At 49.0% G+C, this 15,049-nt stretch overlaps 1 protein-coding gene across 1 annotated transcript in view; it reads left to right on the top strand.

Moving 5' to 3' along the window:
* LOC116954517 (cAMP-dependent protein kinase catalytic subunit PRKX-like) overlaps window positions 1-13,971 on the top strand; it is a 39,144-nt gene extending 25,173 nt beyond the window's left edge. Inside the window, exons 6-8 of the mRNA XM_032975088.2 lie at window positions 5,572-5,629; window positions 8,089-8,166; window positions 9,479-13,971. Of these exons, the coding sequence (XP_032830979.1) occupies window positions 5,572-5,629; window positions 8,089-8,166; window positions 9,479-9,604 (262 nt within the window). The 3' untranslated portion in view covers window positions 9,605-13,971. The remainder of the gene's footprint in view (window positions 1-5,571; window positions 5,630-8,088; window positions 8,167-9,478) is intronic.
* Window positions 13,972-15,049: the final 1,078 nt, after the last annotated feature.

Consider the following 15,049-nt stretch of genomic DNA (forward strand, 5'->3'; position numbering starts at 1 on the left):
GCAGTGATTCATATTCTTGGTTCTTTCGGTAAAGTCACGATGAAGGGAAACAATAAAATAATAAAATATATATAAAACAATAAAATTCTCACGACGTTTCGACTGCAACACAAGCAGTCATGATGATGATGACTGCTTGTGTTGCAGTCGAAACGTCGTGAGAATTGTATTGTTTAATATATATTTTATTATTTTATTGTTTCCCTTCATCGTGACTTTACCGAAAGAACCAAGAATAAGAGCTATATAGCTCAATGGACCTTAGCTGATAAAAAAAAAAAAAGTTTAGTTTAATCGTTTAGTTTTAAACCAAAAAGGCATACGTTTAGTTCCACTGAAGAATAAAGTTGTGTTTAAATTAAGGCGAGGGAGGTGTTCATTCAGTCCTTCTGACTTAATGTATTCATTTTAAATGAAACAAATAGTTGAAATAGTTGTAGCTTGAAAGTGGCGCTTTGAGAGCCATCGACGGGCTGAGGTGGGAAGTGGCAGGCGAAGCTCAGGAGGAGCACTGAGGGCAGTCTTTTTTGGTTTGCCTTTGTCTCCCCGTGTGTTGAGCGAGGTAGGCTGTGTGTGTGTGTGTGGAGCTGTGCGTGTAGGACCGCGCGCGGTGTTGGCGCGCCGCTCACCGAGACAGCCCACCCGTGCACTGGCACAGAGTGATATTCCACCATCGTCGTTCGCAAAGCCGAAGACTTTAAAAAAAAAAAAAAAAAGAGAAAATGAAAAACCGCGCCATAATCATGACATAATGTGCCATGGCAATTAATGCGTTCTTGTACATCAGTCGGCGATCAACGCGATTCACCCCCAGAGGGCTCTTGGCAATGCGCCAGCCACAGCAAGAAAAATAATAATGACTTAAGTGGATGTTTGGACAGGGCGGTTTTAAAAAAAAAAAAATCATGATAATGACTATAATAAATAATGCACGCGCGGTACGGTATGTTCCGCGAGGGGGGTGGAGGGGGGGAGGGTGCTGGCCTTCGCCACAAACTAAACGCGGGGTGGAATCGTGCCCTCGTTTTCACGCGGCGGATCGTTGACCAATCGTGGTTGGCACTCATGCGCCCCGTGACCCAGGCGCTCTTCGTTGCAAGGCCACCGCGTGCCACTGGCAGCCGTAGGTGGCCTTCAGTGCGGCCCCTGACGTAGGCCACCCACTCCCCATCCACCCCCCCCCCCCCCATCATCATCATCATCGTGCTGTCAAACCCCCGCTGGTTTCAAATGCGTAGCGGCACTCTCACTGATTATGTCTTATCGGCGAAAGTGACACACCCCCCCCCCCCCCCTCTGAAAATGAGTGCATTAGCCGATTTCCGGTCCATTGCACCAGGGGGGTCCATTGCACCAGGGGGTCCATTGCACCAGGGGGTCCATTGCACCAGGGGGTCCATTGCACCAGGGGGTCCCAGCCATGGGTCTCAGGTCTCGCGTGAAGACGCGGTGCCGATTCGCCCAACCAAATAATTCAAGGATGATGCGTCGATTCAAATCCGTTCTTTCACTGCTGATGACATCCTTCCTACGTAAAGGTCCAGGCCCAGGGCCGGTTCAGATATCCGCACATCCCCTTAGCACACGGTTGGTTACGTACGGTGCGAAGGAAATTCAACATACCTATATCCTCTTGTCTTGGCTGGGGATTTAGGGTTGCTGGGTTCATGGTGCAGTGCATTGACCACCACTTGTCACTGCTGCACCTCCATTGTGCGTTTAATAATACATTTTATAAATGGAAATTGTATGCAAATTTGACGCTCAGAGCATATTTCATATGGATCGGCAGTACGAACAGGGTAGACAGCACAACACAAAGTGAGGCAGACAACACAAACGAGACAATGTTAGTGACGAAATATCAAATTAGAAGGATACAGACGAGATTGACATTGCAAACGATTTGCGCAATACAAACGAGACAGACGATAGTAACGAGACAGACAATACAAACGAGACAAACAATACAAACGAGACAGACAATACAAAAGAGATACACAATACAAACGAGACGAGACAAACAATACAAACGAGACAGACAATACAAACGAGACAGACAATACAAACGAGATACACAATACAAACGAGACAATACAAACGAGACACAATACAAACGAGATACACAATACAAACGAGACAAACAATACAAACGAGACAGACAATACAAGCGAGACAGACAATACAAGCGAGACAGACAATACAAGCGAGACAGACAATACAAGCGAGACAGACAATACAAGCGAGACAGACAATACAAGCGAGACAGACAATACAAACGAGACAGACAATACAAACGAGACAGACAATACAAACGAGACAAACGAGACAAACGAGACAAACAATACAAACAAAACAAACGAGATACACGATACAAACGAGACAAACAATACAAACGAGATACACAATACAAACGAGATACACAATACAAACGAGACACAATACAAACATCTCCGAACAGCACGGATGGCTCCGTAGAACACACACACACACATACAAACAAGACAGACGATAGAGCAATGAGGACGGAACAAACGAGATGAGCATCAGAAACGAGCGACGGGCTACTGCAGAAGTCAAACAAGAAAGAATTCTTGAAGAATATCGCGATCAACGCCCAGCATTGTGACGTCACTGCGAGGGTGCACCGCTCGTGAGAGAACTTGCCAAACACAAATCCCGCCTCCTCACGCATGTGCTCGACAGATGTGCCCAACTCTCAAGAGAGAGGCTCTGTGTATCGGTCTGAACTATGGCGGGGGGGGGAGGGGGGGGGGCATGGCGCCTGGCCGTCGACCCCATTTCGCCTGGCCCCAGTGCCGGGCTCCGTTGGTGCTGCTCGCCAACAACAAGGCCGAGCATGCACACCTGACGAAGGCGGCCGGGCGTGGTGACGCTGGCCCACCCGCCCGACCACCTCGCGTCCCCCCTCTCCTGCGCCATCACCCGGGCTCCGAGTCGTTGAGACACGCACGGCTCCACTCCCATTGATGCCGTCCGCAGAAGGAGGAGGTGGGGGGGGGAGGAGGGGGGTGGGGGGCCTCCCCACGTGACCGCGTCGCCCTCACCGACGGCCAACTGCCCGTCCATCGCCGACGCAGTGAGGCCGCGGGACGTTGGCACGGTCGCAACAGCGCCGGCGCCGCGCACGTGTCACGCTGACTTTGTTTGGGTTAATTCAATTGCCGTGGGTGGGTGGGGTGGTGGTGGTGGTGGTGGCGGGGGGAGAGAAATGATATTCTAAACGATACAAGTTGGATGTAGTCCATTAAAAAGTCTGAGTGATTTATTGAGGCGATATTCATCTGCGTACAGCTACTCCCCCCCCCGCCCGCCCCCCCTGCTGAGCCGGTGGTGGAAATTCCACATTGCAGTCGTGGGGAGCGAGTCGATCCATAGGGCAACTACTGTCAACTTCTCCGCAAACTGGTTCTTAATTTATTGACCCCAGGAGGGATGTTGGGCTGAGTCAGACAAACCCCAAACAGGATTTGAACTCTCAACCCGCCCCATTGCTAGCTCACAAATCTACCACTGAGACACGTTACTGGTTTGGATATGAGCTCAACTTGTATTTGCACAATTCTGACAGAAGCACCATATGCTTACATTACACTGGATTAATGATGAATTGACAATGGTGATGAGGATGATAGTTAGGATGATGATGATGATGGATTGATGATAACGATGTTGATATGCCATAGATATAAATTATTATCATGAATAAGTATGGTGAATAGCGTCATCCAGTAGTGCTATGCAATTGCATCAAGGCCGTATTCATATTGAGACTCTAAAATGGTAAAAGAAAAAAAAGCAGAATTGCATTTCTGCTCTGAGCGTGGGCACACGGTGACAAATTGTAAACGTTTTCAAGACGAAACAAAATATAACAGTTCTGGTAGCTGCGTAATTCCCAGACGGGCTATAAAATATCTGTTTGTATTGCACGTGAACCATGGTGGCGCTCAACGTTACCAGCTGGCAACAGATTTACCGCATCATAAACCCCAGAGAAAGACAATGAAATGGATTTACTTATTTTCCACCTGAGAATAATATTAAACAGTCGCAGGCTGTAGCAGGGCAGGCTATCCAGTTGAAAGCCATAAACTAAACAACGTCTTTGTATTTTACCATGTCAGGCTCACCGAACTGTGTGGCTCTTTCTCAGAAGCGGCCTGGCTATCACATATGATAGCCCAACGAAGGAGCTGATCATGTGGACATTCACAGCAGTCAATTCTACGTATGCGTCTACGTATGCTGAACTTATTTCGCACCGTAGGTATCCAGCCGTGCCAATCGGATGTGCGAGTGTTGAATGTAAATGTGGAGAGAAAAATCGGAGGACCTGGAGAAAAATCCAGGCAGCTATGGGGAGAGAGAGAACACGCAAATTCCAAATATGCAGGCGTCGGGATCGGGATCGAACCTACGATCTCCTGCATACTAGTCCGAGGGAGTTGACATCTCCCCACCGTTGCGAGATATTATAAAATACACAAGGCTACCACCACCACTACCACTGCTTCAGAAATTTTCATCACCTTCACGTGGAATTCATCACCACCATCGTCATCATGCACAATCAATCCACCGCTGGATCAAGCACTTCCTAAGCAGTCAAAAACACCGATGGCCATCGTTCCCTCGCGAGCCCCCCTCCCCCCCCCCCCCAGCTCAACATTAACTCTGAGTGATATTTGTAACCTGTCCTGAGAACCCTCCGTCCCTTCACCGAACCCATACTGACCTGTCGCGTTGAGGTATGGTCGAACAATTAAACGCGGAGTCTCTCGCGACCACGAGCACGATTCGCGAGCGATTTCTGGGTCGGGTCGAGTGACCAGAAAAGCGTGGAGGGGGAGGGAGGGTGCACGACACACATGTTTTTGCTCGCACAAAATCAGACTCTGAAATCAACGGAAATGATCACGGCCAGTAGGGGGTGGGGGTGCGAAAGTTACAACAACAAATGCAAAAACACGATCGGAGTGCAAACTAAAAGATATTTTTTAAAAAGATATATATTTTACCACGTAAAGCCCGCTGAGCTAATAGCTTATTTTTCAAAAAGCCACGTGGCCACAAATGATAGCTCCACGCGACCACGGAGAGAACATGCAAACTCCAAGTATACAGGCGTCGGGGTTGGGATCTAACCCCTGACCTTCTGCATACCAGACCAGGAAGATACAATCATACCCCGGTGGCGCCCCTTAAATAAAAAGTATGAAAGTTAAAATTGCACAAGTACATTCATTCCCAAGCTTGTTTGATTGGGGGGGGGGGGGGGGGGGGGGAGAGGAGGGGGGCAGCCCTCATCCAGTGGTTGCACCGTGTACACACGTACACACGTACAGCGAGCGGGCACTCTCCCTCTGCAGTCGGAGCTGCTCCGAGGCTACCCCGGAGAAACACGCCGAGGAATGCGTGGCAGGGAGCGAGCCACCCGTGCACTGACCTGGCACGCACCGCCGTTTTGACTTTTACACCTCTCTCCTCCTCCACCCCTCCTACACCACCCCCCCCCCTTCCACTCCCAACTCCCCGCGAAAATCACAGGGACCTGATTAAGAAGCTCCTGGCTTCGGACCGCACCAGACGGCTGGGCAACATGAAGGTACGGTATGCAGCCGCGTCGCCAAGTCAGCACAGGTGTGTGCGTGTGTGCCCGTGGGCACGCCCGTCCGCGTGGGGTGGAGCGGTCGTGTAGTAGCGGTCAACGCGCTGCGCTACCAACCCCCGGCCGCCCAAGTTCGATTCCCGCTCGCGGCCAACGCCAACAACCAGTGACGATTATCTGCACTGGTCATGGGCCTCCCCTAGGTCGGCTCAGCCTAAAATAAGCACCTGGTGTAGCGTGTCGAATCATCGCCGGTGGGGACACGAATGCGGCCGGGCGTGGTGCCGGCCACCCACCACCTCGTGTGCCACAGTGCCGGCCTTCACAGGTGCTGCTATTCGCTAACAGCGCTTGCCCCAACATTCTGTTAAGTTTAACACATGTTATCCATAATACAGGTGTTTTTTGGGGTTAGATCGCGTTTAAACGATTCTGTTAACGCTACACGCGGGGGATCTTTGTCTCTGTGGCCGATCTCGACCGCCGCCACCGTTCTGGTTCCCAACCGCTCGGCCTCTGTTGAAACCTCGGAGGTGCCAAAAAGATCCAGGTGCCGGTTGGCCGAGCCGCAGTGCTGCTCCTAGTCCTTCAGCACCGTGGTGAATCGTGGGCGCTCGTTCGTGAAACGCCCTCCCTCTATATCCACGGGACATTTTTTTTTTCGTTTACCAGCATCAAAATGATATTTTAAAAAAAAAATAAGAATAGGCTTCGCCCTTTCTGGCAATAAAACAGGCGGTGTTAAGCTGTCCAAACACCAAATATATACCTATTGCAAGGCATCAAGTCTGCATTAACCACACGTACTTGTGGCAAAATATACAGCCATGCTCTGATAATTATACATGGGCATTGTCTTGGAAACTGATTGGCCTGCACCAGAGACAGCCTTACCCTACCCGGCGGGCATCAATGTTGCCACCCCCTGGCTTACGGCGAGGTTACGATGTCAGTGCAGCAAGTGGGTTGGTTTCCGTCCGTAAGGGGATCGAGTGTTGGAGTTGGTGAAAGAAATCCAAGTGTAGGACCACAGAGCTTGGGCAATAATTATTGGCGCAGGATCTGGCTGTCGTTCCTGCTTGTCTGTGGTTTCCCAAACCTCAGATTCAATTCTGTCTCTCTCTCTCCTGTGAGAGTGAATAAAAAACTGTGCATATAACATTTTTATTTATTTATTATTCTACTTTAATTGAGAAAAAAGGAGAGAACACCTCACAATACCGGAAGAGGGGAGATCTGCATCGAATTTTATTGTTTTGTGTTAAGAAGCGTATTGTTACACAGCAGACAAAAACCAGGACTGTTAATGTCCCAGGAAGACTTTAAACTAAACTGAACTATTGTAAAACTAAATGTTATTTTACCAGGTAAAGCCCACTGAGCTGTATAACTCTTTTTCATAAGTGACCTGGCCACAAATGATAGCTCGACCAAGTGGCTTATCATCGTGTGGACATTCATAGCAGCCAAACACTCTAAACGCGTGATGTTTATTCTAAACGTAAGGAGAAAACCCGGAGGACCCGGAGGGAAATCCACGGGACCACGGGGAGACAGACGCGCAAACTCCAAATATATTGGCATCAGCGTCGGGATCGAACCCACGACCTCCTGTGTTCCAGGCGAGGCAGTTAACATCTCGCCACCGTCACTTACGCATTTCTGAGGACAGCTACATGAACAATGTACCCTTGTATAAGCAGGACAGGTGGCAACCCGACCCTGGGCAAAGGTGTAGACGTCACCGGATCCTCAAAGCACCAAAGGCTACTAAATGTTTGCGAGGCTCAACTGAGACGCATGGTCGGCTGACATTATCCCGATCAGCCGACCCCATCATCTCTTTCCCCAATTGTATATAAAGTAAAAAAAAAATGTTCTTATCCGCTTTGGGTATCATTCGTGTTCTTAAGCGATAGCTTTGCACACGGATACTGTTGTATTCTTGGTTCTTTCGCTAAAGTCACGTAGAAGGGAAACAATAAAATGATTGTTTTATATTTTTATTATTTTATTGTTTCCCTTCCACGTGACTTTACCGAAAGAACCAAGAATATGAATCCCTGCAGTCACGAAATCTTTAAATCAGGATACTGTTTATGTTTGTTTTTTTGAGAAAATTTATTTTTTGAAAGAGATTTAACGGCACTCGTGCCCAAAGACGACACCGCTCTGGGCATTGACAATGGGAAGTTGGGTGGCAAGTTTGACTGCGATTGGTTCTCGATATTTTGTAGTGTGTTTGTTGCTTCATTCAAAACTTGTAAGGCGTCCTTCGGAATTAATATTTTGCAGACGTAGCAACCGTGTAACCTATCGGCTCCCATAAACAAAAAAAACTTGGACGATTCCCTTCATTGGAGCGGTCATTTATTGCTCCGTGGCAAAAATAAAAAAAATAAACTGATTTGCAATTGATATGGAGGAGCCGTGTGCGATGTGGTTTGGTTATTCAGGATGGGGCGGAAGATGTTAAGAGGCACCGGTGGTTTAAACACATCGACTGGGCGCTGGTTCCACAGCGCAAGCTGAAGGTAAGAGTGTCTCCCATCACAATCTCCTATCGTAATCTCCAATCACAAGCTCCATCGCAATCACCCATCACAATCTCTCATCGCGATCTCCCATCACAATCGCCCATCGCGATCTCTCATCGCGATCTCCCATCACAATCTCCGTTGTAATCTCCCATCGCGATGTCCCATCACAATCTCCCAAATAATCCAATAAATACCAATAGCTGTGGAAACGTTAGGAATAACGTTGTTAAGGTCACTTCTTCCTCTGGCAGTTTGCACTGCCCATTTGTCCAGGGCGGAGGGGAGAAAAAAAGAGCCAGGGGTTGGGCATGAAGAAGTCACGCCCCGAATATCTTTCAGCAACGCCCGTCTCTGCTGGCGGCCCCAGGGTCTCAGCCAGCGAAGGAAATTCCCCGTTAGCTGCAGCGTGGACACGCGCCGTCTCTCTGCGCACGGACAAACCGCTAGACACAAACAGGCACCCAAACTGTGTGGCATAATGAACACGCAGTTGGAATGCTCGCACGATGTGTGTGTTTTTTTTGTACCCGCTCGACCTGCTCCCCTTTACCCGTTTCCTCTCGTGCGCCTCGTGCCGTGAGTGTGTGTGAGTGAGTGTGAGTGAGTGTGTGTGTGAGTGTGCGAGTGTGTGTGTGAGTGTGCGAGTGTGTGTGAGTGTGTGTGTGAGTGTGTGAGTGTGCGCGTCTGCGTGGGTAGTGGTGTGTGGCCACCCACCTCCTCGTGTGCCGTGCCGGCCTTCACATGTGCTCGCTAACAGCACTTGCAACAACAGCCCGTTAAGGCTATACGGGGGATCTTTGTTGTATGCGTAGCGGTAGTGCAACGATTAGCGCGCTGCGCTACAAACCCGACGACCCGAGTTCAATTCCCGCTCACGGCCAACACCAAATGACGATAATCTGAACAGGTACTGGGCTTCCCCTCGGTCGACTCGGCCTCAAATGAGTACCTGGCGTGATGTGTAAACATCAGTCAGCCTTCGCCCAGTGGTAAGTCGCTCATTCCTCTATGCTGCCCTGATAACCTGAAACTCCCTTCTCCCATCCCTCGGTGCTGTCAACTCTTAAGTCCTGGATATTTGTTCCTCCACCCGCGCCTCCGATTAGCACGGTTGGCTACGTACGGTGAAAACGAAGTTCAACATACATACAACGTGTGCTGTGCCGGCCTTCGTAGGTGCTGCTCGCTAAACGGCACTTGCCCCAACGGGTCTGTTGAGCCTACACGGGGGAATCTTCGTTTGATTTCATTAATTTTTTTGCCTCGTGTGCGCCCGCTGTCATCTGTTGTCCGTCGTCCGTCGAAGCCTCCCATAATCCCCAAGGTGTCGCACGCCGGGGACATTTCCAACTTTGAGTCGTACCCCGAGGAGGACTGGAAGGACGCCGCCGTCATCCCGGCGAAGGACAGAGAGCCGTTCCGCGACTTCTGACAACGCTCGCCACCGTCTCTTTTGGGGGACTTTTTTTTCTCTTTCGCCCGACGCGGTTTTCGAACGGTCGTCGAAATCGGCGTGCGGCGAAACGTCGCGTATTTATGACGTCCGACTGGCAGCGTGGCTGCGGTACAGCAGGTTCAAACGGCCGGATGTGTGAACATCCACGGAAAATGACGGTTACCGGCAAGCAGGGGTTGCCACGGTGGCGAGATGTTAACTACCTCGCCTGGTATGCAGGAGGTCGTGGGTTCGATCCTGACCTTGACGCCTGCTGCTGCTGTATATTTTGAGTTTGTGTGTCTCTCTCACCGTGGTCGCGTGGATTTTTCCCCGGGTCCTCCGGTTTTTCCCCTCGACGTTTAGAATCAACGTCACGCGTTTAGGGTATTTGGCTGCGATACATTTCGACGTGATGATAGGCGACTTCGTTGAGCTGTCATTTGTGATAGGCAGGTCACTCCCGAAAAAGTGCTACGTAGCTCAGTGGGCCCTTACCTGGTTAAAAAAAAATATATTTAATAGTTTAGTTTACCTTCCCATGCGTGTCCTCCAACATTTCTCCTGTCGAATGTTCATCAACGACGAATGACAAAGCGGTGCGGATCTCCCTCCTTGGCGGTGGTCCGAGCTGGACTTTCAAATACGCTTGGGCGGGCAACACTCTAAACGCGTGACGTCGATTTTCAATGTGTGGCGGTGAAAACCAGAAGGACCCGGAGAAAAATCCGCGCGACCTTGGGGAGAGAGAGAGAGAGAGACGCGCAAATTCCAAATATACAGCAGGTGTCAGGATCGGGATCGAACCCACGAACACCTGTACACCAAGCGAGGTAGTTAACCATGGCAGCTCACGAGGACATGCTTTGTAAAAGTAACGAGATACAGCAGATGGAGTGAGGCGTCCAACGAGCTGAAGGCAGACATTGTGAGGACGTGAAGGCAAGACCAAGCATTCCACATCTTTAACGGCCTAATTTACATCTGCTTTGCATGATCCTTGGTATTTTTTACGCGTTATACGGACCACCTGCATCGTTGGCGGATGATCGACAGTTGCCCGCACGACACAATTCATTTGTCCCCCTGTCGATGTGTCACGTCTGGAGTTTCCATTTGTACCGCGTGGCCGCGAGACGTTCGCCTAACACGTCACGTCTGTCGCGTCGCAGGGACTGTGACGTCCCCTCGTTTGTGCCACCCATGATGCCCTCAACTTTTCCAGGCCTTCATATTTCTGGGTCGCTTGGTAGAATGGAGTTATTCGCATGACTGCCTGGGTAGCCACAAGCCTCAGCGAGGAGTTATAATGGATGTCCTGTGCTGGGTGCGGAAATAAATGCTGGGTCACTGGTAGACTGGAGTAGTCACGTGACTAGTAGTAGCCACAGCTATACTGGAAGTTTGTGAAAAAGAGCTTCACAGCTCATCGGATTCCTCCACTGTAAATAGAGATTCTGATTCTGCTTCACTGAGAGGTGTACTGGATGCAGTGCGCCCGGTCTGGAAATACTATCTGGGTCGCTGACTCAGACAGACGGCAGTCGAAGTGAAACCCCCCGGCATCCATCGCGGCGGTGTTACAGCACCGCGATGGAATTGCCCCACGGACAGCCCGCTGGGATTTAATGCCTCGGAGATGAATGGCCGTTTCAGACATCCAGTGTGTGGGGAAAAAAAGAAAGAAAAAAAACGGAGATCCACACGGGGTTCATCCTGCGTCGCATCGGGATCAGTGCGCAATTGTGCAGTGGACGACGTGAGGCTGTCCCCCTAGGTGTGTGGATCAGTGGCCAGTGCGCTAAGCAGAAGCGAGGTAATCAAAAAACCGTAGGCACTCCCCCCCCCCCCCCCCCCCCCCCAAGTAGCTCGAACAGCCCCTGTGAATCGTAAACAAAATGCATCGGGTGTGCAAAATAATTCCACTGTGGGCGCCACGGTGGCTAAGAGACGTTAGCTACCTCGCCAGGTATACTGGAGGTCGTGTGTTGAATCCTGACCACCGACACCTGTGTATTTGGAGATTGCATGTTCTCCCTCCTCGTGGTCACGTGGATTTTTCTCCGGGTTCTCCGGTTTTTTCGACGTGCGTTTTAGAGTATTTGGCTGCTATACATTTCCATATGATAAGCCACTTCGCTGGGCTATCATTTGCGACCACGGTGCTTCTGAAAAGGAGCTACATAGCTCAGTGGGCCTTACCTGGTAAAACAAAAATACCAGCTTGAGCTAAGGTCCTAATAATCAACACGAACAGCTCCGCTAAAGAAATGAACTGCCGTATGTTAAACTTCTTTCGCACCGCACGCAGCCAACTGTGCTGCGTGCGGAAAGTGCGGGGGAAGGACAACGCAACGAACGAAACGCACGCGCAAAAAAAGCAGTTATACAGAAATGAGTTGATGCACGTGTGTTGAAGTTCTTTAGCACCGTACTCGTTCGGATTTGCGGGGGAAGGACAGCCAACTAAACACACGCACGCACGAAGAATGTTCCATCAACGACAGCTGCCAAGGACTCGCAACACAGTGGGTGCCGTGTGCGCCGCTATGCTTTGACTTGGTCGACTACCAGGGATACATTATAGAGGGAGGGGGCGGTTTAGGTTAGATGGCGTTAATGTAAATGTGTCGTTAAACCCGCCACTACAGGACACGGCAAATGAGTAAGGTTTGTCACGTACACAGAACGTGCCGATTGTTGTTACTAATACAGCCCACCGGTGTGCTGCAGAGCAAATCCACATGGTGGTTGCTGTGGATTTGACAAACCTTACTAATTGGCTGTGTCGTCGGGTGGTGGCGGGTTTAACGACACATATTTACGCGATCTAACCTCCCCAAAAAAATCTGTCATGGGTGACGTTGGTCGCTGAAGCCTACGTGCCTAACGTGCCAGGGATACATTAGCCAACTACATTTTGACACATTGTTAATATTTTAACAAATGGGTGCTCCTATGTAATCGTTTTTTTTCCCCCTTCTTATTGTGAAGATCCGTGGGCATTTATTTTTTCTGTATCATTATTATTATTATGATACATGATGTAACTCTCAACGTGGATACGTTTCAAGTGCTGATCGCAGTGCGCGGCGCTTTGAGTGGACGGTTTTAGTGCCGCGTCGAAGGCCCCTCCCCGTGCCGTGTCAGTCGTGGGGGGAGTATTTGACCATACTTCACCATGCTGGCCCGTGTGTGATGGTGTTGTGGCGGAGGCGGGGGAGGGCGGTGGCTTGTTGGAATAAAACTCTCAGGCCGCCGCTGCCCTCAAATTACAACTCGCCAAATATATATATCATACTGGGCGTCATTCACAAACTCAGAGTTATTAATGTAGCGGCCTGAGAATCATCATTCCAGTCTCAAAGTAGGCTTGACCTCCCATACAATGTTGCTGTCATGTACTTCAGTCCTAATATCGCTGATTTATAACAGTATTTGAGCGTAATGTGTGCATTGACCTCCATGTTATTAATCGCGTGCTCGTATTTTCCACGTTCTTTTATTTATTTATTTGTAAGGCTAATAAATCTTCGCGCGGCACGGCGAATATTTCTCGCACATTTCGGGAAGCACGCGCAAGAGAGGCTTCGAGCAAAGATTCCTTTGTGTTTGCGGCTGCTTATTTAATTCCCTGCTGCATGGAGGGATTCATACTCTTGGTTCTTTCGGTAGAGTCACGTTGAAGGGAAACAATAAAATAATAAAAATATAAAACAATAAAATTCTCACGACGTTTCGACTGCAACACAAGCAATCATCATGAGGTGTGAAAACCACAGCAAGAATTTTTATTTTATTGTTTCCCTTCTACGTGACTTTACCGAAAGAACCAAGAATATGAATGCTATTTATCGTCCATTCGATTAGTTCCTGTGTGATTTGACATCGTGTGCATTTACATCCATTATACATTGTAAAGTCACACCGATTGTGAAGACTTGGGGCAGGCTTGTGCCGAGCAAACTGCAGTTGAAGAACTTGATTTGTACTTGAAGTACATCGAAGCACAAAAGCAATACAACAATAATAACAATTCGGAAAACAATAATACAGAGTTATGGGGAAATTATATCGCGATAATCGCCGTATTATGAACGTTCACATTGTATTATATCGTAAAAAAAACGTTATATCGCTTGAGCCCACACACACAAACTAAATTAAGTATACGTTGTAAATTATGCGCATGTGTTATTGTACAGCATCGCATTACAAAGGGTCTGTTGGGTGTGTGCTCACGAGTCAATGCCTGTCGCGTTGATAACAGGGGGATATGTTTACAGACATCACCATTGTCACCTGGCTTATGCCGTGTCCTTACATGCCTTGCTCGAAAGGAACAATAAAATACTTTTCATAAATTCCACCCCAGTTATCATTTTATTTAGAGAAGGAGTGTGTCGAGCTCCGGGCAGAACGCGTTGCTGGAAGGGACAATGAGCCGCTGTGTCGAGACTAGCGATGGAGTGGCAGCCGACGGAGGGAGCATTGCTCTAGAGGACATCCAGTTCGGAGATGGAGCGATAAACGCAGCGTGTGGCATCGCAGGACCGTGTGACATGGTGACGGCTTGGCTAGGCCTTCGTCCAGCAGTGGATTGATCAATGGCTTACGATGAAGGTGGTGATGATCCTGTGCTAAGCCAATCACAATTGGCCGAGTCGTGATTGAGAATAACTTTGATTTTAAAACGGGTCACCGCATACAGAAAGCTATAACCAATTCGCCACATGTGCCTGATCTCGTCAGATCTCAAAATCTAAGCAAAGTTGAGCCTGGTTAGTGCTTGGATGAGTGACCACCGCCAGGGCTTGCCAGGTGGTGTAGGTGTTGAATAGAGAGGTATTGTCAGAACGTGGCAGTTACTAAGTGTCATACTGTAGTTGGCAAGGTGAAGTTTTCTTCGGGTTCTACGACTTGAACGACTTTTTTATTTTACCAGGTAAGACCAACAGCTATGCAGCTCTTTTTCAGAAGCGACCTAGCGACGAATGATAGCTCAATGAAGTGGCTTATCACGTGGACATTGTTAAAGCAGCCAAATATACTAAACGTATGTTTCTAAATATGGAGGGGAAAACCCCGGAAGACCCGCAGAAAAATCCACGCGACCACGGGGAGAGCGAACACGACAAACTCCAATTATGCGGGCGTCGGGGTCAGGATCGAACCCACGATCCTCCTCCTAGTTCATAGTTCATTTATTTGGTATAGCCCTGTGAGCCATTCGGCTCTTGAATCGGGTGCAACCGCAACAAACAAAAACATGAACAAGAAAACATCTTAAAGTGACTTTGTGTGACTGTGCAAACAGAAAATCCAGGAAAAAAACATCAAAATATTCCTGAAATAGCACCGTACAACGCTGTGTGCAAAAATCCCAGTGGGATGCAAGTCAAACAACAACAACAACCACAAGACAACTAAGATTAAGGCCAT

The sequence above is a fragment of the Petromyzon marinus genome, chromosome 55 (assembly GCF_048934315.1).
Source record: "Petromyzon marinus isolate PM22_M1 ecotype Great Lakes invasive population chromosome 55, UKy_Petmar_22M1.pri1.0, whole genome shotgun sequence".
NCBI classification, from domain to species: domain Eukaryota; kingdom Metazoa; phylum Chordata; class Hyperoartia; order Petromyzontiformes; family Petromyzontidae; genus Petromyzon; species Petromyzon marinus.